The following is a 26,300-nucleotide window of genomic DNA, read 5'->3' on the forward strand; positions in this document are numbered from 1 at the left end:
CTGATTTCCCTCTTGATTTTACGATTATTAAATTAAAAAAAAAATTACGGGAAGAAAACACCCAATATTTGGCCCCAACTTCTTGTACTCGGCTCAACATTGTCCTCAAAACATAATGTGCCTCTCCTTTTTAACTGCGGTTCGAAACCTGCTCATCACATTCTTCAATGATGAGATTGACGGGCTGTTTTAAATGCCACAGGCATTTTGTCCCTTTTGCTACGGACATTACTCTGCTGGTAAACAAAGTCAAATTGGTTTGCAGAGTTTGGCTAACGTTAGCCGTGCTAGTGAGAAGAAGAGAGCAGGCCCATTAACCAGCGCCTCAGCCTCGACTAGTGGCAGGTGGCTGCATTACAGCTCAGACATAACTGGCATTGTGGACCTGCATTAATAAGACAATTGATAACAAGTTTAACCAACTAAATCTGGAGCTGACTAGTGCATAACTCTGACTTTAAGTTTTATATTTGCCCTAATCTAGCGAAAATAAAAATACAGGATAGAACTGTGAACAGAGGCTGGAGCCCTTTAATGAATGTAGCTCTCTGTAAACAGAAGCACAGATGACTCGTGGCTTTAATGAGCAGACCTGTCGATGCTCTGCAGCACTGCTGGAGCCCTTAATGAGAGTGCTGCCGTTTGTCTGCGAAGTCGAGACGGGGGAAATTCATTAGCAGGCCTCTGCAAAGTGCAAACCAAAGAGACAAACAAGGAAATGTTTGTTTAGACTTCCCTGCTTCTTCTTCTTCTTCTTCTAATAATGATGTCTTTTAAAACTGCGACACTTTAGCTTTTGAACAGTGTTGGCTGGATGTGTGAGAGGACTTCAGAGGAACATTCATTTCAGCTCTCTACCTGTGTGTGTGTGATGACAGCTGGCCTCCACATGCAGCTACGATAAACACTGTTAGGTGTGTGTGTGTGTGTGTGTGTGTGTGTGTGTGTGTGTGTGTGTGTGTGTGTGTGTGTGTGTGTGTGTGTGTGTGTGGCGCAGAGAGATACAGGTGGATTTCAATAGAGCTGTCTTGCCAGAATTTAATTTCGAAGGTCATGTGGGTATCAGCCTTTGCAGATGGAGTGTCTAAAAGCATGAAGAGATACTTTTTACACTCATCCTCTTGTAACAGCATGGTTGTTTTAAAAACATTATAACAGGTAATACAGGCACGGTGGCACTGTCCCCTCACTGCGAGGAGGTTCCTGGTTTGAATCTGACAGGAGCCTCTCTGTGTGGAGTCTGCATGTTCTCCCTGTTCATGCGTGGGTTCTCTCCGGGTACTCCACAGTCCAAAGACATGCTGGTTATGTTAACTGGTGACTCTAAATTGTCCGTAGGTGTGAATGTGAGTGTGTCAGCCTTGTGGTTGACTGGAGAACAGGCGAGGGTGTACCCCACGCTTCTCGCCCAATGACAGCTTGAGTCGGCTCCAGCCCCCTGCGACACGGAACAGGAGAAGCGTTATAGATAATGGAAGCATGGATGGATGAAAGAGCTGTACAGTTTGTGTTGCGATGTGCAAATATGACCCAGGGAGTGTGCAGAAGTTGACTTTATGAAAAGCAAAGAGAACGTGAAAGGTAAATATGTAAAGGATTTAAAGATTTTGAGGCTTAATGTTCATACAACACAGGAATAAACGTATAGTCTTTTTTCTAATCCCACCTGGTCCTGTGACCTGATCCTGACCCCCTCTTATCCTGCTTCTGTCCCAGTTCTGTCACTTTAAATTAGGGCTGACAATTAATTGCAATGCAAGTATTTGCAGTTAACAAAACTTGAAAAATGAAGCCGATGCGGAATAGAAGTGCATCATGTGTCCACTAGAGGCTGACTCCAGTAACACCGGAAGTCACATACACACCACAGCCAAAAAAGCATTTTTTTCAGCTTTTATTATCGGGGATTGTGATTCTAAAACACCTTAAAGGCTTTATATGTGATTTTTTGATCCAGCAGATGTCGCCCTTGAGCATGAAACCAAAACAACTCGTGGTGCATTATTGTGTTAGCATGCTAATGCTAGCGATCTTTATTAGCTTGTATCTTCACACTGCATGTAAATTTACCTGAAATGAGCGTGATCTAGAAACACAGTTAAGCAGTGAGTACAGTATGTTATTCTTCTTTTCTCTAGTCCCTCAATTAAACAACTTTTATACGTGAGGGGAGGAGTCAGCCGGCCGTCCCGGCGATGTAAACAAACTGAAGATAGGACTCTGAAAACTCTGAAAACATCACAGACAGTGGGACTCGGGTGTTACACCCATTGTAGACAGTCATGACTCACAGAGTTATTTTCAGAGGATATACTTGATTTCTATTTAAATGTGAAAAATCTCATATAAAGCCTTTAAAAATTTGCCTTTGCCTTAATCGGCAACAATTCTTGCAACTGCAGAGTGATTAAAAACCTTTGCAGACTTCTTAAATGTCACATATTCATGAATTCAGATCATGATCAAGTTACTATTTCTTTCCGGGTAAAATCTAGAGCTTCTTTTAAATGCCACAGTAAATAAGAACATGCCTTTTTTAAGCAGCTGTGTATCTACATGTAGCAGGACAACATCACTGTTGTATCGAGCCTCCAGCTGCAGCTGTGGCTCCAAAGGTCATTTGGATGAGGGACATTTCACATTCCCATGAATCATATCAAAGTTGCAAACACTCAGAATCATCTTGTTCTTTTTCTATCCATGTTGTCCTTCATCCTACAAGATAGATGTCAGATCAAATTTTGAGGCTTTTAAAATGTAGATTACAATAGATCTTTATTGAGAGATCTGTGTCAGTGTGGCTGTTTAGTGCCACCAGTGTTCGACTTTGTTTACCTCGTTAAAAACCACAGGAGTGGTGCAGTCACGTTCAAATAAACCGTCTAGTCAGAACAGGCTTGGCATGAACACACCCTCAGCTGTCAAATCAACCTGCATGCCAGTTTGCATTCTTTTCATTCCTTTAAGAATTATATTTACGCCGCCTATTTCCTGTTCTTTAAATCGGTTAGTCATCTGTAGTCATCTGTTTTTAAGGTAGCTTCTTATACAGCACTGAGCCCCGCCTTCACCCATGGGAGTAATGATCAGTGACTCACAGGGCTGGATAGTCGTAGATTAACCCGTTCAGTCAGTCCTGCACAGATTAACGCCTCAGGTCACATGAGGAGAGTCCCGATCGATTCTCTGTTTCCCTGGCTGTTTTCTGTGTTTGTGTTCAGTCTGCCTGTGAGAATCTGCTGACTCACAAACTCACCTCATGGCTGCTGGCAGAGAGCTGGGAACAATATCACACATGTATTATTAAATCTGTGTTGTGCAGAGCTGTAGCTTAGTTTAATGCTGTCATCAGCTTCCTCAGCAGTAACACATCACTCTCAGTGGACTTCAGCAGCGTCTTAAAACACCTGTGCAGCGCTGTGAATGAACCGCTGTATCACTAACCATCTGTTGTCTGTGGACACGAGTCTCCTGACTTCATCTTCAGTTTGAAACTCTGCTGATTTGTACGATAAGAACTTAACTCATAGAAAAACTGGGTGTCGGACAAACAGACAGACCAGCTCCAGCTCTACTTTGGTATATATTGTAGTCACTGTAAATTTCCTCAATACAATATCTAACATTAAAGGCAGGGTTGGTAATTTCCTCCAGATCCACTTTTTCAGATTTTGGTTGAACTTGTCTTAAGGTCCTGACAGAAATTAATAACTCATGTTCTCTGAAAAAGGAACAAAAAACATCCGTCATCCGTAGCAGTTGTAAGCCTCTAAAAACTTTGACCAATGTCTGCCACGAGGTACCAATCTGATGAACCAATCACACGCCTCCTTGTCTCCCTGCTCGCTCTCTACCTCTTGTGTCCACTAGACCACACTCAAAGCTCGTCATCGATCACGGAGTTTATACTGTGAGTATACTTACCGCTGAACGAGACATGAGACTGAGGGAATGCTACTTTCAAAATCATGCTAGTTTTCGAAAACGACCAACCCTGCCTTTTGTGCCATCTTTGCCCCAGAAACTTCTGATTGAGGACGAACCGGTGAGCAGTTACAGCCACAAACACACTCGTGTATCATTATCTACTGGCTGCTGTGATACCGTTGAAGTTCGGCTCTCTTGCTTTAAATTGATGTGTGTCAATGAGTCCCCATGTTCAGACACATGTTGCTCTGAAATGTGTGTGTTGCCTCCAGGTGTGTGTGTGTGTGTTTGTGCGTCACTGTGTGTTCTCTGTCAGGTTTGAGGATATGTGTGTTTGCTCAGGTGGTTTGTACATGACAAAGTGTTTGTACAGGAGAGAGGAGAAAGGTTAAATACTCTGCAGGCATGAATTTGCATGTTCTAGACATGATACTTAAAAATATGTTTGTGGGCCAGTCAGTGCCCTCTATCTCCTGCCTACATCACAGATTATTTGCTGTATAATACAGATCAGGACTCATAAATACAACAACACTCTCATTGTCTTTTAGGGGTGTAATGAGACATTCAGCTAACGGCAGCCAATCTTACATGGAGGGGTTTGTTAGGAACATTATCCTCAGATATCTTCAGTGCTTCGAGTGAACACAGTAACGTGTTGTAACATTACCAACGTTAAAGGTACTATATGTAGAATTCTTTTAGAATTTTACACCAAAATGTCTAAATTAATCAGAAAAAGTTATATATATTGTGTACTTACATTACCTCAAATATTTCCAACAGTTATCAAAGCCAGATAAATCCTTCATTTTATAGATGTACTGTAACATAAAGCCACCATGACAGAGCCGCCATGTCATACACGATGACATGTTTATCGTTGCCGTGGAAACACCGGATGCTACGTCAAAAGACCGCTGCATAAGTAAGAGTCAGCTGCTACTGAAGTAGCCCTTTCCTGCCATCCACCCACCCACCACCCCACAACGGTTTCCTTGATAATTACGAAGGCACAGAGACTAGGATTTAAACTTGCAGCGCAACAGCCTCTACTGAGTCAGGGGCCGAATCAAAAGACCCTTCAGGCTAATGAGGTTTCGGTGTCATGGAAGTAGGATAAGAAGGGTTCCCAAGTCCTAAAAAACTTTTTTCTCAGAGCCACTGACAGAAAAACGTAGCATCTCCAGTTGGAGTCAAGACGTTACATCTTGAAGCCATTGGTCAAGCATTGCTTTTATACATTTTCAAAGGTTGGATAAAATAAAATAAAAGTCTTAAGAAATGGAAACCCCGGGCTGTCTACACACTAGACCACCCACTTATTTGTATTTTTAACAACTAACTTGAATGAACCCCGATGTCTGTGTGTTCTTTCTATTGAATAAATATTCATTCTTCTAGCTGTTTAAGTCACTGCTGTTGCAGTGTCTGAATGATAACATGCCAGAGAACTGATGGGCAGATCCAGGCTGCAGTCAGGCTGACACCACAGCTCTTCTTATTGGGATAAATACTGAGTGACCTCACTGGTGCTAAGCCTCTGCACTGAGGCTGCACAAACACACACACTGCATACTGTATACTCTCTCTCTCACACACTCACACAGTTGTAATTAAGCTGACAATGTGGTGTGGGCTCGTGACATTTCCCTGCAGCCTGCTATTCTCCATGGGCCTTTGATGAAGGGAAGAATGGCATTTTGTTTGTCCTCCATGACTGCACACACTGAACAGTTTGTCATCACAGTTTTTGATGAGTAAACTTTATTTTGTGGATTGAAGAAGAAATAACTAATATTAGTATCTTCTTTAGCTAAACATACAATGTACTTTTAATCTAAAGTGTATTCATGTTTTAATTATTTGTAGGATCTAAAGCCTGTTTTAAAGGAGCAATATGTAAATCACTCAGGTTGCTATGTGGTGAACACTGAAGCTTCAGTGTTTATCCAGCTCTGCATGGGTCTGTAAACCTTTCTGTGTTCTTACCTCTCTCCATTTTTCAAAAGCATCTCCAATATTGATCCTAGTTTGAGCACGCTGCAACACCTGTTGATTTCCTGTTTGCCTGGCAAACCGAGGGGAAATTGACCGGACTGTAAGTGTGTTTCCTTGCCTGACTTCCTGTCCGGGTCGTTCTATTCTGTCCAGGTAGACACATGTCCTCCTTTTCATTATGACATAAGCTACTTTGAATAACTTTTGAAACTGTCTTTCTGTGCAACCTTATTTCATTGGGAGCTGTTTCCTTTAAGGATCATGTTGCAGCCAATACTAGAAAACTGCTGGCTGAAATAATTTACTGGAGCAATTCCGAAAACGTTTCATCACCTCTTAGTCATTTATACCTCAGAAATGGACTTATGATCAAAAATACTAGGATTACCCTTCATTATTATGCTTAGCTCCCATATATCAGAGTAAAAGGAGAAGAGTGTGTGCATGTTAAGCATTTCAGCCTAGCTAAAAAAAATCTGAACCTGGGGAAAACTGAAAGCTTTGCATAATGAAAAGCACAAAAGAACCCTTGTTATGTATAAAAAATCTGCAACAGAGATGTTAAAATATTTGATCCAAAAAGAAACGAGCTCCCTCGGGATGTCCTATCGCTGATTGCTTTTCACCAAAGATCCCTCGCCGAGTTTCCACCGAGTCATGCTTTATTCATTCTCTCCTGCGTGCCTCACAGCTCCAGCATGCAGCAGCGTGGAGTATTAATTGAGTCTTCGGTGCTGAACATGCTGAGTGTGTGACATTTACTGTAGGTGTGACAGCAGCCATCAAGGTCAGCCGTGCATTTTACTGGGAGCTGAAATATTCAGTAAACAGAGTTATGTTACAGACGGTGTCCAAGCAGCCGCAGCATGTTCATTAAATCTCTGCAGCTGTGTGGTTTAATGAAGTGAAATAATAAGGAAACTACTCATGTGATAACCTTACTGATATTGAATTTAAGGACTTATTTTATTATTTTTATGTCATTTATCATGTTTGTATATTTCTCTTAAGCTATATTAGCAAGTTAATTTTCTTAGCTCTTCATGAACTCTAACCAGCAGTTTCCTAATGATCGTGCACCAATCTGCGCACTCCGGAGCTCATTGTGCTGTCTCTAGTATTTAATGCTCTTATATCCACTGCACTTGTCTGGAAGCCAAATGTGGGTGATTTTGTTGGACCACCATCCAGACAGGGGCTATCCATAGGGGCATGGGCCACCCTAGAAATGTGATTGGCCACCCAACGTGACATCCCAAAAGCCTAAACTGTGATTGGCTATTTTCCCTGTCAGAGGCGGGACTTATGTTAAAACCGACTATTAGTTGTTTTTTATGCAAAGGCTGCTGGTAGCACTTTAACTATCAATGTAGGTTTTTTTGTACTTTAAATTTAAATTATAAACTTTGCACATCTTTTTCATTAGACAGGTTCATAGGAAAGTAATGCACTCTGTCTAATTGCAATAACTTGTGACATGTCAGGACCAAAACATGGCAAGTTAGACTGTGCAGGACTTTGCTTTTTTAAGTACTTTAAATTGTGACTTTTGAACATAAATCCCATCTTTTCAAGTCAGTGCCCCAGTTGGGCCACCCCAGTCACAAAAAGTTTGGAAACACTCCTGCATCCAGAGCATCCAAGACCAGAGTCTTGTTCAGTCAACAGCACCAGTTGTGTTTCTTCATTTCTTGAATTTGTCCCCTTTTAGTTTCTCAGTGAAACAGTTTGGGTGTTCACTTACACTCACATTGTTTGAGTGCATTGAGTGTCGCTTTTGTCATCTACTCCAGATGTGACCCAGAAAAATCTTCATAGAGATTTCTTGATGCAGACTCTCACATATACAGAGACGTACAGAAAGAAATGATTTATTCAGTTCACTCAGCTCCTCATATGACACTTATATAAATAACCAACACTCCTCCCTTTTACCCAAAGATCAAATGAATCTATTCTCTCTCTCTCTCTCAGTGCGCTGTGTGACAACTCATCTGACAACCCAGAGTTTGTGTTTGATGTAACAAACACCTCACAATCTTTCACTGTACAGTGTATCTGCAGCTGTTCACTCGACGCTGCAACATGATTAAAAAAGATAAATGCAACAAAGGGGACAAGGTCTTGAGTATCCTGGCATCATCTCAGCTTTGATCACGTTACCCACCACTGTCATATATCCCCCCAAATGTCTTTAAATGAGGACATGTTACACATAAATACATGATAAATCCAGTCTATCCTGTGTGAATGTGTCTCTGAGTCATGACTGTCTACAATGAGGGAGAAGCTCGAGTCCCGTTGGCTGTGTTGTTGTCAGAGCCGTGTTTACATGGACAGGACGGATATAATAATAATATAAATAATAAATATAATATCTTTACGCAAAAAAGACTTACGTGGACCAAAAGTCTAATTTGTACAAACCAATCATTCTTTAAAATATAAAATAATTAACCAGTTAAATGTTTTAGCTCTGCTTTTAGATATAGAACTACCTCATTTATAACAAACCACACTTAAGTTTAATTAAGTTGTGCAATATTAGTGCAGTACTTGAGTTAATGTGATTAGTTACATGAGTACACTTGGTCTATGTTTAGAGACTGTTGTCAGGTGCATCATGGGAAAGTGTGCGGCGAGCTTGAGCGCTCACTGTGCACTTAAAACCTGGATCAGATTCCTGCTATGTGGCGAGAAGAAGAGAGATCGATGATCCAATGAATTATTCATCAGTTCACTTTCTCCTGATCGTGTGTGTGTGTGTGTGTGTGTGTGTGTGTGTGTGTGTGTGTGTGTGTGTGTGTGTGTGTGTGTGTGTGTGTGTGTGTGTGTGTGTGTGTGTGTGTGTGTGTGTGTGTGTGTGTGTGTGTGTGTGTGTGTGTGTGTGTGTGTGTGTGTGTGTGTGTGAGTTGTGTGTGTTGTGATTGATTGTTTCTGTAGACTGGACTGTAGTGTGCGGCTCTGCCTGCATAAAAGAGAATCTTTAACACAGTTTTTCCTCTGACTTTGCTCCTCCTCTTGTTTTGTTTCTTCAGCATCTTAAAAGAAAAGAAAAGAAACTCTTTCCTTCTTTCTCTCCCCTCTTTAATTTTCTATTTCTCGGGGTGTCCCTAACTTTGGATTTACAGAGTCGAATCTGATTGGTCAGATTTTGCCTAAAGACAACTTATAGTCAAATGTCCTTTTTTTGCGCGTCCACTGTCCCTGATTTCCAACTGTAACTTCTGTAATAATAATGTTGTTTTTTTTTATTGTGAGAAATCTAGATGTCGGCTGCATTCTGACCTTTCGATTAACACCTCATTTGGTAATTACCACCTTCCATTCTCTGCTCCCAGCCTATAACAGCCAATGAGAGCTTGAGTTGAATGAAGGTGCCTGCCCCTGTTTTGATGAACCAAAATCCACTTCATTGCACACGACTGTGCTGATGACTGAGCTTCCTTGTAGCCAATGAGATTCTTTTTTTCTTTTTTTAAGATTTATTTTTTGGGCTTTTCATGCCTTTAATTCAGAGAGAGGACAGTGGATAGAGTTGGAAACCAGGGAGAGAGAGCGGGGAATGACATGCGGAGGGGGGCCACGGGTGGAAGTGAACCTTGGCCCACCGCTCAAGACGAGAGTCTCAACACATGGGACGTGCGCCCTAACCATTGCGCCACCAGCGCGCCCCGCCAATGAGATTCTTATAGCCATGGATATATGCTTCTTCAATCAATAACTGGCCTCACAAAGGCAGGAAGAGCACCTCTAACCCCAAACAGACTTTGATCTGTGACTAAGGCCTGTCTTATTTCAATAGCAGTACGATCGTTTTAATGATTTTTGGAATAATTTGAACACATTCTGAAACTAGCTTTCAAAAGAGACCATTATCTCGGGGTATGTCTGGATAGAAATATTGCAGCATAGGTCCTCTCTTCTTCTTGTCTCCCGTCTTACCTCACACCTCCTCTCCTTTTCATTAATTTCCCTTTCTTCGTCTTTTGCAGCTTTCGCACATCCCCAGCGTAAATGAACCAATTAACCGGATTAACACGCGCGAGTGCCGTGTGTTTTAGGAGGTTTAAAGTAAGAACATAAATGTAGGTCATGCCAGTGCATGGTGGGTTTTTTTGTGTGCTCTTAAATCTCTGCTTAAGACCAGAGGAAAGTGTTGTGAAGATGCAGATTTTGCTTCATGTTGAGCCTCCCTGCTGATCGCTAATCCTGAACATGAGCTCTATAGTGGAGCTCCGGCTTCTCTGTGTGAGTTTGTCTATACTCATGAGGACCAGATGAGGATGAAGATGCTATTCTGGGATCAGATCTAGAGTTTACATTTAGGAGGAGAAACAGAAATAGGTTTTTAGAGAGTCGAGGTTGTAGCGTTCTCTTGTATTGATCCCCCCCCCCCTCATTTTAATGTGCTCCGTATATTTCATGCTTCATTATGTTGTTGGACTAGAGGTTGTTCCCCGTGTTTTTATGCATGTGTAATCTACTCGTGAGCATGCACGCACAAGACAAAGGCTGGACTTTGAATGAAAATATGAAAGAACAAAGTAAAGGAGAGTCAAGATGCACACAGTTATTTCAATCGACTTTAATTTGATTTTTATCACCCTGGATGGATACTATTTCATACTGCAGTAACAATGAAACTGGGAGTTACTGAGCAACCCTAAAGTACACACATTGTTCATTTTTTATGATCAGGTGTAAAAAATAAAGGCAATTAACTCGTGACTGAGGATTCATTGTATCAGGCGTCTCTCTGTAACCACCTGCAGTTATAGTTCAAACAGAAAGAAAAGCGTTCTGAGATAATAGAAGCTTGTAGATCACTTTGATGAAATTCACTGTCATTGCAATGAGGTCTTTTTAATTTAGATAAATGAGAAGCAGCAGAAGAAGAAGAAGAAGAAGAAGAAGAAAAGAAAACGAAGGTTATCAATTATCAGGGAGAAGATTGAGAAAATGAGAAAGAGGAACAAAGAGTCATTCCAGGTCAAACAACAGTTTCTGTAACGAGTTGGTTTCATCCTTCATTTCTGGCACTCGTCCATCTACACCTCCCTCTCACTGGTCGCCCTTGGTTACAACCTCATTTATCCTCCTCCTCTTGAGATGAGATGCTGGGACAGTGTGTGTGTGTGTGGGACTCCTCTCATGTCTCGTGCTATGTCAGACGTATAATCTGGAGGGTGTTCCCTCATGTTTACACGCACAACAACACACAAACACACACTCAGACACCACCAAACACCAGCTTTACACCGCTGCATCTTGTAATGTTTTGCTCTGTTTACATTATCTCAGAACGAGCAACAGAACTAAATAACACTGATAGACGGTTGCACCCACTCTCTCTCTCTCTCTCTGTCTCACCCGGACACACACATCGATCTGCTCACACACAGACAAGTGAGCCACCCTGCATCCCATGAGAAGGTAAATTTATGTCCTGACTGTAATTTCAGGACTTCCATTTGTCATTTCTGCCCCTGTTAGCTTCATTCAGAGAACATGAGGGAGTTTAGACTAAAACATTGATCATAGACACATTTTATGCATTCTTTGGAAGGCAGCCCATAAAAAATATTAAATTTAAAAACAACCGAAAACAATGAAACTCAGTTAGAAATTTTGAGGTTAGTGCTGACAAAAGCAAAAGAAAACGTCATGCAGTGTAACGACAGAAAAGTCATTTCAAAGTACAAAAAGTCAAGACCCCTGTGACCCAAATCACTCACATGATTAAATGTCTGTTTTTCATAGGAGTTGCATTTTTAAATCTTGAGACATGAAAGTTTATCAGCTGATGTTAAATCAGGAATGATGGATTTGATGTAGGGTGACCATCCGCTCCGGTTTGATAAGGACGTCCTGTTTTCAAGCTCCGTGTCCTGAGTCACCACAAATATCTATAACAACTCTAATCTGTCCCGGTTTTAAATAGTCTTGGTCCCGGGTTTAATCAATTGAAATACCAAAACAGAAGAACATCTCTAATACACCAAGAGTCAAAGTGCTCAAGTGCTTAATTATCAACTTATTAACATTATTACGTCCGTTCGGTTACCCTGACTGTTGGCAATGTGAGCGTAATTATGCCACACTTTGCTCAGTGCGTCTGCTTTGTCAACAATCATTGGACAGGCGTTAAGATTAGCATTTCAAACGTTAGCAGCCATGCTGACTGCCGGTCGGTTGTGCACCTAAAAAACAAATCTTACCACTCTTTTATTAATTTGACCTTCAAAAATCATTCAAGCATTTTTAATACATGTTTGGAAAATGACTTTGTCTACACATTGTTTACATTCTTTTGTAATTGTCTGGCTTTTTTATAACTTCAGCTATTATTTGCTTCACTTGACAGATGCCAAGTCTTTGTGACAAATTGAATTATTGTTGCTTTTCATCACATCGTCTGCATACGACTTAATTTTCTTCCCATTTATAGTGTACAGTAACAGAAATGGGAGATGAAGCTCTTTTTAGGTTAAGTTTCATTTTGATCACTTCATACACTCCTTTTGGAATTTGAAAGATAGGTTACTTTCCATTCACTGGAGCACAGTTTTTACACACTCACACACCATCCCACCTACGGTCTAACGTCCTGCCTTTACGTCCTGCTTTATGACCAGCACTTGGACTTGGGATTGGGGTCGATGGTGCGCTGCAGAGTAACACAGACACAAAGACACACACACACACACACACACACACACACACACACACACACACACACACACACACACACACACACACACACATATAGAGACCCTCATCTCTGCCTCTCTGATCCCTCTGTGGGCTTTTGGGACCCTTTGTTATCCATTATCCAGCCCACCAGTATTCCCAGTGGTGATACAGTCATCTGAGCCTTTGAAGTGAAGCTCTTTATGATAGTCTGCTTCACTTTAGTGCTGCAGGCTGCTCATGCATTAACCTGCTGAATAATGTCCCAATGGTTTCCTAATAGTCTGAGGGGGTAATTGATTAAGTTCAGAATGTTTGTGCCGACATGACCTGATTGGCAATGACTAGAGGAAAAGTTTGAGAGTGCTGAGAGGTATTGATAAAATCCTAAGAAGGTAAACCTTTACTTCTTGAGACAATGTCTTTGTTGCAGACATAGTACAAACAGTTAAAACAGTACTTGTATAGATTTGTGTTTAGCTAGTGTTAAAGTTTGAAACAGCAACACATGGAAATGCTGACTTCAATTAAGTCGGTCAAAATACACAGACAGATGAATGAAGATGTGATCGCTCAGTTCAGGCCCGCCCTCAGAAATGACTGAAAGGAAAGGCAAAGTGAACGGGGGCTATGCAGGTATTATTTAAACATACCAAGACATGCGTGTTGGATCGTTAGCCTTAGCCTCCTCGCAATCATTTGCCTTCTCAGCCTGCATCCAATCACATCAGCATTTGAAGCTGACTGGAAACAGCTTGTGAACAAGTTGTTTGTTGGGGTCAAATGAGCCTCTTTTGTTTTCTGGCTGCTGACTGTTGTGCAGGTACTGAAATGGCTATAAACAGTTGTAAATAATTGTGAGCCGTTTGGTCAAAGAATGGTTGTTATTGCTTAAATTAAGGATAGACAAAGAAAGTCTCCCCCCCCTCCCCCATGGCTCAGCTTGCAGAAAAAGACCAACTTTATAAAACAATTCCACCTGTATTGCAGTCCAGAGGGCTGCTGCTTTTAGGAAATACAGAGGAAACAGCATATTTTAGCACAGAGACCATTTCTGAGTCACAGAGAACGTGGGCTTTAATAGACAACATAACCTACTCCTAATCAGAACAGAAGTCTGATTCACTTCTATTTTAAAACACCTCACATGATTCAGACATTCTTTTATATCTCACAGTATGTGCACCGCTCAAAAATGAATACTTTCTGAAAAAGTGATCGTTCAAATTGAATCTGAAACTAAAATACAAAGTTTGACTTTGATTCAAATCAAGACGGGATGATGCTACTGGAAAGTGTTGAAAACCGACTGGTTGTTGGTCTCGATTTCTGGACTAAATAGAAATATGGGAGAAAGGTCAAGATGCTGCATCAAGATAATAAATCACAGAAGCACCTGATTGGAGGAAATGCATGCTCTCTCTCTTTCCCTCCCTCCTCGTCCCTCTCTAGGAAGTGAACAAAGTGTGTGCAGGATGACGGATTGAGCTGACAACAAAATCCTGTGGTGTGCACAAATCAGCACAAGCCTCTACTTTGCAACGGAGGAAGGAGGAAGGTAAAGAAGAATAGTGAGGGAATCACATTCATTCTGCAACCTTGAAGATGTTACATTGCTCATTTAAGCTCATGCAGATATCCGTCTCCCTGGCTCTTTGTGACTTGCTTTGCCAAAGCCGGAAAAGACGCCACAAGCTGAGCTGTAAGCCGTCTTCTTTGCAGTGTTTTTTGTTTGTTCTCTGGCAGACAATGTGGCTTTTTAAACTCTCATTTCAGTGCCATGCAAGACATTCTCCTCTCGGGATCATTGTAGAAAGTTTTCTTTGCCATGTTGTTGCCAAGATTGTCAATGATGGCAGTTGGCGGGGAAAAGCAGCTGAGTCATTGTTTTCAGAAGAGACAAAGGGCATTTATTCAAATGTTCCAAAAAGTCAAGTCAGATCATATTTGGCATTTTGATCTTCCTAAATGTCATGAAAGCAGCTGGTCAGTCTTCAGTGGACTCTTTTTTTGGTGTCCTTCTTTGGCCTCACGTTTGGCTCTGTTGTGGATGCTTCTTGGCAGCTCTGGTGTTGGATGATTTGCAATGCAGATCGTGTTTTATTCTTTTCCTAACACACACAAACACACTCGAGTGGTGCCTGCTGCTGAGTCACATGGCAGCATCTTCCACCATGCACTCTGTTCCCCCTGAAGCTTCCTACCATTTACTGAGCACTTCCTTTGGTTTGTGTTCCAGCGATGATCAGTCACAGCTTTGGACAACAGGGGGAGAAAAGGAAACTAAGGGTTGGTAAGAAAGAAGGGGGGGACGGTGTCAGAGATGAAATGAGGCCATGCTCGCCGCTCAGTCCCTTCTGAATGTGTTTGTGCTCGCTGACAATCCGCTCAGCCTCCATACACTCCTCTGAAACATCCTGTCCTGTTATTTTTGGTCGTTTTTTAATAACCCCCGCTCTGGGCTCCTTCTGGTCTGGCCTGGCAGAGAAGATAACATTCACCTCTCACTGCAGCTCATGCTGTGCCTGTCCCCTATCCAGCAGGGTTCAAGTGACATCCTTTGTTTTCAGGCCAATCCGAAAACCTCAAAAAGCTGATATGTTTTGGCCAATTTTCTTATGCAACTCGGTTTGTATTTCAGGGACTACCGACAGAAATAGATAACTTGAAAATACTTTTAAAGGAGCAATGTGTAACTGTGACACCTAATGTTTAAAGTGGGTACTGCAGTCCAAATTCAAAACATTTTAGATAGCTGTCTCCCCCCGGCCGTGGGGGGGGGCCTTAAAACTGCCTACCTTCTCTGGTCCAAACAAATCCAGAGCATTCAGGACCATAACTGGTCTCACATCTGTCCATTCATTCTATGTTTCTATTACTTGATAAACTCTAACTTTGACCTGACGTATAGGCTCATAATCATCCATTTGACACCACACATGCCATTGCATAAAATTGCCTACACTAATTTGATCATTTAATGCGGAGGAGTTTTTTAACGCTAACTTTTGTGATATTGTCAGTTTTTTAAGCAGTGGGCAAATGTGTTTTGAAGGTTTCATCTGATACAGAAATACAGGGCTTGAATTGGAGGTTAATTGTGTATATATTGTTCAAAGCTTATCGCTTATTGTGACGTCATTACTAGGTTTTTCAAGTAGTGGTCAAAGTACTTGAGTAGTCAAATCCCTGAGATTTATCTTTATTTCAATTTTTTTTATTGAATTGGGACAGTGCACTTTGATCAACATATCAGCAAATAATATCCATGTAAATATGTCAGAATTAGCACAAAAGCTACATATCATCCGTAGTCCTCAGGAACTAACAAGAAACATCAAACAAATTTACAGTTACAGGACAGTCTGCAGAACATCACAAACTCAAATCACAGACAATTTGACAAACAAATTGGACATCCAGTTAGCCTTTTTAGACTTAAACAGGAATTACAACAATCTCAGGCAGCAAGATCAGGTTTTCCTGTAACGTCCGCGACTTGTCACCTCGTTTTACACCATGCATTTGGTTACGTAATGACATCATCACTTATCAGAAAATATGTTGACACAAAAGATAGAGGCAGAAGATAAGTAAGAATAAGATAAGATCAAACTTTATTTATCACAAAGGAAATTCTTGCTCCAACATTACAATAAAAAAACGTAAACGGAGGTGTAATAAGTTAGGTAATGGCGTAAGATAAGTACGACAGTAATGGGATTACTGACAGTCACAGTTCAGATACAGACCCAGGCTCCGTGTTGCAAACCAAAAGAAGGCTGGTAAAGCAAGATTTTATTTTGAGTGAAATGGACACAAACTGTGTGGGAGGTCTTCAGGTTTTCATAAAGATAAAAAAGTGAATGATTTGTGATGTAGACTTCTTGGTTCCTTTCATGATATGTCGACGTTATCGTCCGACCCTGTCCAGCACAGTGTGTCCACTCTGTCCTCACCTCTGTGAGTATAGAGCCGGCTGATTACAGATGGTGATAAATCCCTGCAGCTAAGTGAGGCTGCTCCCTGGACATTGATTAGTTATCCGCTCAGATCGATGATGAGAGTTAAAGCCAGTCTCCAAATACCGACGAACACGTGAAACAGTTCGATATGAACTCACCTTGGACATAAATAGATATCTGGACAAGCTGCTGTAGAACTAGACACAAATGCACTTCAGATACAAGTGTAACATCCAAGAAGAACAATATATTTTTGAAGGTCTCAGTCTCGGAATCGAAAGCATTTTTTCTCGATCTTGTCTCGGTCACAGGCTAGACGGACTCCGGATCTTAAATCAAGACTGGTAAAGACCGCCACTGATCGGCTATTTTCATGTCATTACTGTGATTAGAATGAAAGAAAAAATAACTTCAATTCATTCATAATTTGATTTGTTTCCCCTGGTTACGGCCCCAACCTACACATGATGATGGTTTTTCAGTGATATTTTTGGTCTTGGTCTCCAATCGGTCTCAACCCCTAAAGGTCTTGGTCTTGTCTCGGTCTTGGAGCACTCTGGTCTAGGGGTATGTCTTAGTCTTGGTTTGTGGTATTGACTACAACACTAGTTTGCGCTATTCTTACAGCCTTCTTTTTCTTCATGTGGATAACCAAACTTTTGGATAACCTCCAGTTGCCAGACCTCTCACACTTCATTTTGGAATTTGGTTGGTGGAGTTTGGTGAAACACTTTTAGGCTGACCACACTTCAACACCCCCTAGTGCTTATAAAAGGTACAGTTGAGTGACAGCTTTTAGCCATACTGAATGAACCCCCGTTTGTTTATCACCGAGCTGTCAAAGCTGAGCGTGGTGTGAACTGGGGCACGCCCAGTGATCACCAGGAGGAGGTGTCATTCTCTCTGAGCTGCACATGCTTCTATTTATAACAGATAGCTGCAATAACTCAGAGAGAGAGAGAGAGGTAGGGAGAGCAAGAGAGAGAGAGAGAGAGAGCGAGAGAGAGATCATTCCAGAGATAGTGACGGACAGAGCGCTCACTCTGTGCTCCTAACTATTATTACTCCAGAGCGTGCAGAGGATGTGTCGCAACGCCGTCAGAGGATTCTGAAGAGACACCTGGGATTTTTGTTTTCATCACTAACACTAAAGGATAAAATAAATATCACATTTGGGAAATCAGCTGAGTGACAATGCCCGAGGAGAAAGGTAAACCTCACCTTTAAATACCTTTACTAAGCTTTAATGTTGTGTGCTCACCTGGCAGTGTGCAGACAGATTGTAGCTTAATGATTAGCTTGTTTTAAACATTAACTTTTTAAATATATCTTAAGTAGATAGTTATCACTCTTTAACTACAATATAAGATAATGAAGAACTCAGACTCACAGGAATCATTCAAAAGTTCTTTGACAGAGTGAGTGTGTTTGTGTTTTCAGCACGTCTTTGTAGGTATACTTCACCTGCAGGCCTCCTATTATGTAACCGTGGTCAGAACAGAAGCGTGTAGCACGTTCTCTTTGAATACGATGAATGACAATAACAAGCGTGTGTGGTTGAAGGCTGAACGCTGGCAGGTTGATGTGCTGCCTGCCTGCCTGCCTGCCTGCCTGCTCTGCTCCATCCCTGGCAACAGCAGTGTTGTGTTGGTCCCCTGCCTGCCTGTCTCACATTGGGAGCTCAGCCATTTGGGCGGCTTACAGAGGGGCTGTGAGGAGCAGTTGCTGAGAAGAAATGCCCGTTGATATTACTACAGTGATTTACAGTGCGTGTTTGGTGTTGCATAATAGGGCTGTGGTGACCCTTTTTAGGGATTTAGCGTCTTTTAATGTGTGTTTACTTATTTTGTAGGGATTTAGGGATTCCCCAAACGTCCCCTTTATACTCTGCACAGACCTTAAAGGAGCAGTATGTAACTCTGACAACTAGTGTTTAAAATGGGTACTGCAGTCTAAATTCTAAACATTGTAGAGAGCTGTCTCCCCCCGCCCCCTCCTCTCTAGAGTCCATGCTCACACAGGTCACCATGTGAACACTGAAGCTTCAGTGTTTATCCAGCTCTGCATCGGTCTGTAAACCTTTCTGTGTTCTAACCTCTCTCCATTTTTCAAAAGCATCTCCAATATTGATCCTAGTTTGAGCACGTTTCTGCTCGTGGAGCTTATTAGAAACATGCAGAGGCTTTTTAGGTCGGGTACAATCACTTCTATCTGAACCACTTCTCTTGCCCGCTTCCATCACTGCAACACCTGTTGACCTGATAACTGCTCTCATATCTGGCAAACCGAGGGGCGTCCAAAACGGCCGTGTGGGGGTGCCTTAAAACAGACAACCTTCTTTGGTCCAAACAAATCCAGAGCATTCAGGACCAGAATCTAAATTGCACGGCAAATTTAACCAACCCCTCGCCAGTGAAAAAATAAGGCCTCTGAAAAGCTGCAACTCTCACAGCAGTTTATTTTAAAATGCTGTTCCACAATCAGGTATTTTAGGCTGCAATAATCACTAGAAAGGCAAAAAAAAAAAAAACTCTCCTGCATTCAAACGTTTTTCCATAATGAACAACACCCAAGTATTATCAGCACAGGAGAGGGATTGATAGCTCAGCTCGCAGACCCCAAATCCTCACCAAATCCCATTGGAAAAACATAGATATTTAACTTGAAACTGCTTTATTCAATGTTTCTATTTATTTATATCACCACGTCCATTAGAGACGTAGTCCTCCGCAGATAATTTGGCCTCTCTACTGATGAGTTTGATTGTTGACTTTGGGAGAAAGACAGCTCGTGTAGCTGCTAGCTAGAAGCCAGGCTCAATTAGTTGTATCCAGTAAGTTTCCACTATTTAGCTGTGCGCTGCTGCTTGTAAAAAGTAGCCTCAGTGTTCGTCCTCATAAAAACACCACAAGTATTTCCTCTCCTCTCCAGAGTCTGGTCCTGTACAGCCTCGTTAAAGCAGATCCAGTGTGAAGTTGATGGCAGTGTGAGTGTGTGCTGTTTCTAAATGTGGGGCCATAACGGTGTCTTGTATAGAGCAGTAGAGAGGCGTGTACGCTGCTACCACAATGTGACGAAGCTTGTGAAGTCTGGTGGGGAAGACACACACACACAGGCCATGTGCTAACACATACATTCTGTACATTGAGCTCTAGCACAGCGACATGTTTCAAGCATCAGAGTTTGTTTGTTGCATGTTACTTCAATATTCAGTCTTGTGATAAGTTTGGGAACCAGCAGAAAAAGTATATCAAATGTATGTTACTTAGCATACACACTCACAGGTATTTATTCTCAACATTGAGGCGATATACACACATGCATGCAGTCATGCACACACACACACTCACCACTTCATGCCGTGTCTCAGTGTCTCGGTGCGAGCCAAGGACGGTGTATCCTGAGTGTGTGATGTAATGGCTGGCGTGTTGTCAGCAGTCACAGCGACGCCCGTCACCATTCTGGACCTGCCAGTAAACAAACCATCTGTGTGTCCGTCTACGACCATACTCCGTTCCCAATTACATTTTTATGGTATTTTATTGTTTCTGTCAGAGGTTTTCAATTACCTGCACACATACTATAATTAAGAATAGTTTAAAATGTATCATTTCTATATGCTAGATACCGCAAAAGTATCTCTAGGTGACCCTCAACTATTGATATTTTGTCAAAATCTTGTCCCACATTAAGACCAAAAACCAACACTATATATAAGTCTTTCTTTTTCAGTCTCTGACTCTCCAACGTGCTTACTGCGCTCCACCCAAAGTTCTCTGGCTCCTAAACAAGACTTAGATCTTTAAGTCACAATTTTTTAGTCATTACGGAGCCCCCAAAGGATCCATAAGGAGGAAATAGAAAGCTGCTTGCAAATCAGTACCCCCTGTCTATGCGAGGTCATAGATTGCACGGTTTATGAAACCATGCCCAAGGTTTGCAAAAATAGTATAAACTGTGGGTATTGATTTGCAAACACTTCTTGCCGTAGCCATCAGGGGCTTCATAAGTTTATTATTTGACCCAGACTTCCCTCTTCCCAGCAACGTTTTCCAGCTCCTCTCGGGGGATTCTGAGCAGTTCCCAGGCTGGACGAACTCCAGCGAACTCTGGGTCTACCTTGGGGTCTCCTCCCAGTTGGGCTGCCCTGGAAAACTTCCAAAGGGAGCGTGTAGTAGACATCCTAATCAGACGCCCAAACCACCTCAACTGGCTCCTTTTGATGTAAAGGAGTAGCGGCTCTACTTCGAGCTACCCCCGAATGTTTGAGCTCCTCACCCTACACTCTCCGGAGGAAACTCCTTTCGACCGCTTGTATATGCAATCACCGTTCTCATTTCAGTGATATTTAAGGTATATGAACTTTGGACATAAATTAACATTAACATTTCGCAATATTCTAATTTTTTGTTGTTGTTGTTGGTGTCTGATTTGTAGTAACATGATGATGATGAACGCTGGTTGGACGGGCCACCTGTTCATTTTTGCCTCAGGCCCCAACAGACTCTAAAACCACCACTGTTAATAAATGTTACTGAAATTGTAGGAAATAGAGCATTAATGGGAGATTATTTTGAGCTGCAGTTTAATAAATGTGATGGTCTGGAAGCTGACTGATGGGTTTGTGCACAACAATGGAGCTATTTATACATCAGGCTTTGAAAACACAGAATACACGCTGCATGGATACTGTCATGGTTGGTTTTGGTCTTTAAATGGGATTCGTTTACAATAAGAAAAACATGACATATTGCTAACCTTATCCTTTAGAAGCACTGGATATAAAACCTGGATCAAAGGTGTTTTCTTTCACTCTTCAGCTTTTGGTTCTTTGGATTAGTGAAGCATTTTATAGTTTCTTATTGAACTGAATGTCACATGAAAGACTTCATACAGGGATAATAATAAAGAGATAACCTTTAAAATGTCAGCAGAGGGAATGAATGGACATGAAAAATGTTTGTTTCATTGATTGATTTTTATTAAGTCATTCACAATTGTGGCTTATGTTGATGTCAAAAAGTTGCTTTTTATCATCAGGTGGACAAACAGAAACTTTTACTTTTGCTTGAGTCATGTTTGTGTTCATTGGATGAATTTATGTCCAATATTCACTCCCCTTTTTGGTCTCTACCAACCGCTGAGAAAAATATCTCCCGCGTCTTTATTAGAGGTGGGGAAAGTAAAAATCAAGGTTCTTATCTTCTGAGTTTTTAAATGGATTCATAACTTTCAAAAATTGGGTAATCAGTCACTCCCTGCTAATTGCTAAAGCTAGCTCTTTAACTCAGTAGAATGGCAACTAGAGCAGCAAGAAATTCAGCCAGTCTCACAGATGACTGGAGTAAATCCTTAAGTATGTATTAATTCAAAAATAGACCGAATCATGAATCCAGAATTGTTTTAAAGCGAGAATAGATTCTCAATCAAATCGTGACCACAAGAATTGAAATCGAATCGTGAGACACCTTAAGATTCCCAGCCCTAGTCTTTATGCTCAACTTTCTGCATCAACAACTTTCAAAACATCAAAACATTGTCTACCAGCTGTTCGATGCTTGGTTGGTATCCCAGCTTTATCATGAGTATTTGTTGGGGTTGGTTGATTCAAAATAGAGAAGTCATGTGATGTAAAACCAAAACTTGAACTTAAAATGCCAAAAAGCTCCTCATAGCTCATGAAAACTGCAAAGATGGTGATTGGTCATTACTATACGGGCCTCCTTTAGCATCACTTACGTACATAAAAAACAGTACTCGTATGGCATTTAATGCATTTATATTGCATTAACTCTCTACTATTTCTCCATTAGCGGGTGAATCATCCAGCAGTCTGAGTAACTGGGGTCGCTGTGTTCTCACTCAGCGGCTGTATAATGTATAATGTGTCTTTGTGCACTTCAGGGTGGAGTAAGGTCCTGTCGATGGTTAAAAATGGCCAGTGTGTTGCTGTTAGTGGCCTCTCTCCTTTAGGTGTATTCAATGGTTTCTGCAGCAGCTCTGCTCAAACAGCTGACACAATGTTTTCTGCAGAGAGGCTGTATTCATGAGTCATGCTGGTTCTCTCTGGGTTTAAATGAACAGCTCCGGTCTCTCCCTCTCTGTCCTTCTGCTTCAACTCTTTTATTCCCTCCCAATCAGCTGTACAGCTCATGAACAGTTATTAGATCAGCTTCTTAACATGTGCAGACACACACATGCTCAGCTGTACAGTGGTTTTCTGCTGCATCACTGTGTCTGCCTTCACTATGAGACAGCATTTTCTGGGTATGAGAGCCTCAGAGCAACTTTCTCTTTTCATTTCTGTCTGGTCTGCATCTCATAGTCTCCATCTTTGAGTTATTTCTTTGCCTGCTTTACTTGTTTCTGCCTTCTCTCTAATGATCCCACACATATCCTGCTCTGAAGCCGTAAAGAATGCCTTTTGTTTTTGAATAAAGGTCGCTGTCATATTGCTGCTCCAGTGTGTGATTTCAAACAGCATGCCAGCAATCCCAAATCAAATGGCTGATGTCTCACATAACAGCATGGCATCTTTTGTGCATCGCTTTCTCAACAATAACACCCCTTTACCTTCCCTAAGCTAAGCTAAGCTGATCTCTTCCTCTGTTTTTAACATAAGGACTTCCTGGATGTCATTGTTTGGCTGAATAGTGGACAAGACATTTTTAATAAAACTTGCTGAACCACTAAAGAAGAAATGAAAATGAGAAGATTAAAAATGTTGGTGTTTTATCAAGCTTGTCAAGTTGTTGCTGGATAAGTTACTAGATGATTCTTCAAATAATTACCTTCCCTCTTATTGCACTTGGTAATGTTATTCTTGCACTAGAAGTTGAAGAACCTGTGAGATTGTTACCATCATGCTTACCACCAAGGTGCAAAAACTATCATAAGGTACACTTTAAGTAAATGTAGCTTGGTCAGGTTCTGCCTCCATTTATACGGCAGTCTGCTTTATGGTTAGTCCCATAGACCAGCAAAGTTCTTCCACAGCAAACTGGAAAAACCATGTCTTTATGGCCCTGTCTTTGAGTCTGAGGGTATTGTAATGTTATATCAGTAAAGGGCCTACTCTAAAATTGTCACAAAGTTGGGAGCACAGAAGTGCCTAAATGTCACTTTATGCCACTTGAGATCCAAGACTGGAAATACACAACCTGTAAGCACACACTTTGGGTTCAATGGTATTTTGACATTGCATAGATGCTGATCTGATGGATTTACTACCTTACACCAATGGGGAATCACATGATATTTATACACATTGGATCTCATACTGTTTTAACTTGAGGCAACTAGATAAGCTGCAGTAGAGCCAGCTGCAGTAACCCGTGGGATTATATCTGTGGGTAGTGTTTGTCATCCACGTGGAGGAAATATTCACTGAGGAATCTATCACAGGAATGGCTGGAATCATATGTTTTCACACACAGACCATATTCATTCAGAAGCACACCATTTGCAACTATTGACGAGCCACTTGATTGAATTTAGTTCTGGTGATTTTGTTGGAGTTCTGGCGCTTCTGTTTATATACGACACACCCTCGTCTTTAAAAGGACCTTTCCCAACAAGGGCCCACTGGTGTCATTTTCAGGAGGAGTCAAAGGTCAGCTTTCTGTAGTACTTGACCTCAGGGTCAAAGACTAAATGCTGTTGGGGTCAGTTTGCAAGCATGACTGCACAGGTGGACTTCACAGCTTTGAAGAGAGAAGGAAATCTTGTAACTCACATTGTCCAGTCTGTGCATAGTAGAATAAGTTAGGTCATTCATCCCAGCTATTTGCAAATTCTCTGCTTCTTTTCCCCGTGTGTAACGCAGTACTTGTATTTAGTGGACTTGGCCTGCAGGCTCTGTTCGTGTCTTTTTCTTGGCACCCAGAGACGGTGAGATAATGGAGGGAGTTTTCTGTTGGACTGGCGGACAGGAAACTCTTCAGCAGTGAAGTAATGGTTTTACAAAGGTAAAGCCAGGTGTGAGCAGGCTCTTAGAAACTCTTCACATTATGGTAACGATATAATCCAGGTTGCAACACCTTAAGAGGATGTGAATACAGCCAATAAAATACTTAATAGGTCTTTAAGAGGTTGCAAATTCTCTTTTTTTTCCCCTCATCTAGAATCTGCCACTTTGTCTAAGGAGGTGTACATCTATTCCAGTTTCTATGTTGGCTATACATTTAATAATATGGAAACAAAAATTGATCAAGCCTCTGAGAAGAAAATTACAGACACCACCTAAAGAGAAAGGATATAACTTAATTAACATGACTGTTTTAAGGAAAATACAATGAGAAAGTAGAAGATCTATGGAACAGCCATTCTCCAAATTCAAATGGAAGTCTTCAGTATTTAAATTCCTTTTAATGTTGTATTCTCCTAATCAACAGGCAGCCATCACACACATGTGGGGCCCAAATGAGACCAAATTGGAGCCCAAATAATTTAGTCCTTAGTTTTCATAAAGGCCCCTCTTTGGTTTTCCCGGATGAGTAAATGAAGAGCCACTAATGGGCTCAATGCAGGGCCTATATGGGTAGAACGTGGCCCACTTTTGGACCCATCCATTTTCCATGTTATAGTCTAAATGGTATACCAATTTCTAGCCAATGTATACTGTTAGGGATTTCCCATTTGGGCTACACACTGACTCACCATAAGCCCACCAAAGGCCCACTTCAAGACCCACAAAGGTCCAGCTTAATGTGGTGGCTAGAATGCAAATCAGTGGAAAGTAAGCTACAAAATTAATATGTAAAAAAGCTATTATGCTGGAGAGACAATATGACAGTGTACCCAGAACTTCATCTTGTCATCTTGAGTTTGTGTTCTACCCCAGTGGTTCCCCCAAAGTGGGGGTCGGGACCCCTGGAGGGGCGTCGTGAGAAACCATCCAATGGTTACCACAGTTTGGATAGGCCTATTCATAGGCCTCTTCACTACGTTATTAATCACCATCTGGGACAGTGGGGGTCCCAAGTCTCTGGTACCCTTATTTTAGGGGTCACAAATTGAAAAGTTTGGAAACTCCTGTTCTAGACTGAGACCAAAGTTTATAATCTGATAGATGGCTTCAAAGATGATTTTTTTTTACAAACGGCATGATCATCATCAGGTGGACAAAGCGTGAGTCATGTTTGTGTTCAGTAGATTTTGCATATCTATGACGTGAGATGTTTAACTCTCTTTGCACACGTGAATTTGTTGAACACAGAGCTGTGTTCTCTGGGTAATCCAATGCAACTGTCCTACGTTATATGGCTTGTATTTACTTGCGTTTTTCACAGAAATAACATCATGTAATAAACATTTGTGGGTTGTGTTTATGTGTTTATTCACAAGAAGGCAAAACTCCAGGAGGTCAGCGGCCTGTCCAGCACCAAACACTCCTGCTGTAGTAATGTGAGCATTTTGATCCCCGGCCGCCTCTGCAGATGGTTCACAGCAGGAATGTTGCAGAGCACCATGGGATCTCGGCGAGTTTAGGGAACACTCTATTTTTAGGAGGTGCAGGAGCTAGGCTTCTTGAAAAGGCATTTGATACAGAACTGTTTGTGTCCTGAGTGGCGGCCTAGGGCTCGTCATTACATGTACCTTAAAAGCTTTTTCATGTTGGAGCATTAGGTACATTTTTTAAGAGGTACTGGAGGAATTTTTCTGGAACATGGCCTTCGGAGGTTCTCATTTTCAATCATAGCTTTATTAAGTTGG

At 41.5% G+C, this 26,300-nt stretch overlaps 1 protein-coding gene across 10 annotated transcripts in view; it reads left to right on the plus strand.

Annotated features, from left to right (window-relative positions):
• ablim2 (actin binding LIM protein family, member 2) overlaps positions 1–26,300 on the plus strand; it is an 81,870-nt gene that overhangs the window by 1,764 nt on the left and 53,806 nt on the right. For 5 of the 10 annotated variants that reach the window (XM_065950424.1, XM_065950415.1, XM_065950419.1 and 2 more), the window contains exon 1: positions 17,563–17,796. The exons of 1 other annotated variant lie outside the window; for it this stretch is intronic. In XM_065950424.1, the coding sequence (XP_065806496.1) occupies positions 17,781–17,796 (16 nt within the window). In that variant the 5' untranslated portion in view covers positions 17,563–17,780. Of the gene's footprint in view, positions 1–17,562; positions 17,797–26,300 lie in introns of those variants that run through there. 4 more of the 10 variants (XM_065950421.1, XM_065950423.1, XM_065950420.1 and 1 more) reach the window with 1 other exon arrangement.

The sequence above is a fragment of the Labrus bergylta genome, chromosome 22, assembly GCF_963930695.1.
Source record: "Labrus bergylta chromosome 22, fLabBer1.1, whole genome shotgun sequence".
Taxonomy (NCBI): domain Eukaryota; kingdom Metazoa; phylum Chordata; class Actinopteri; order Labriformes; family Labridae; genus Labrus; species Labrus bergylta.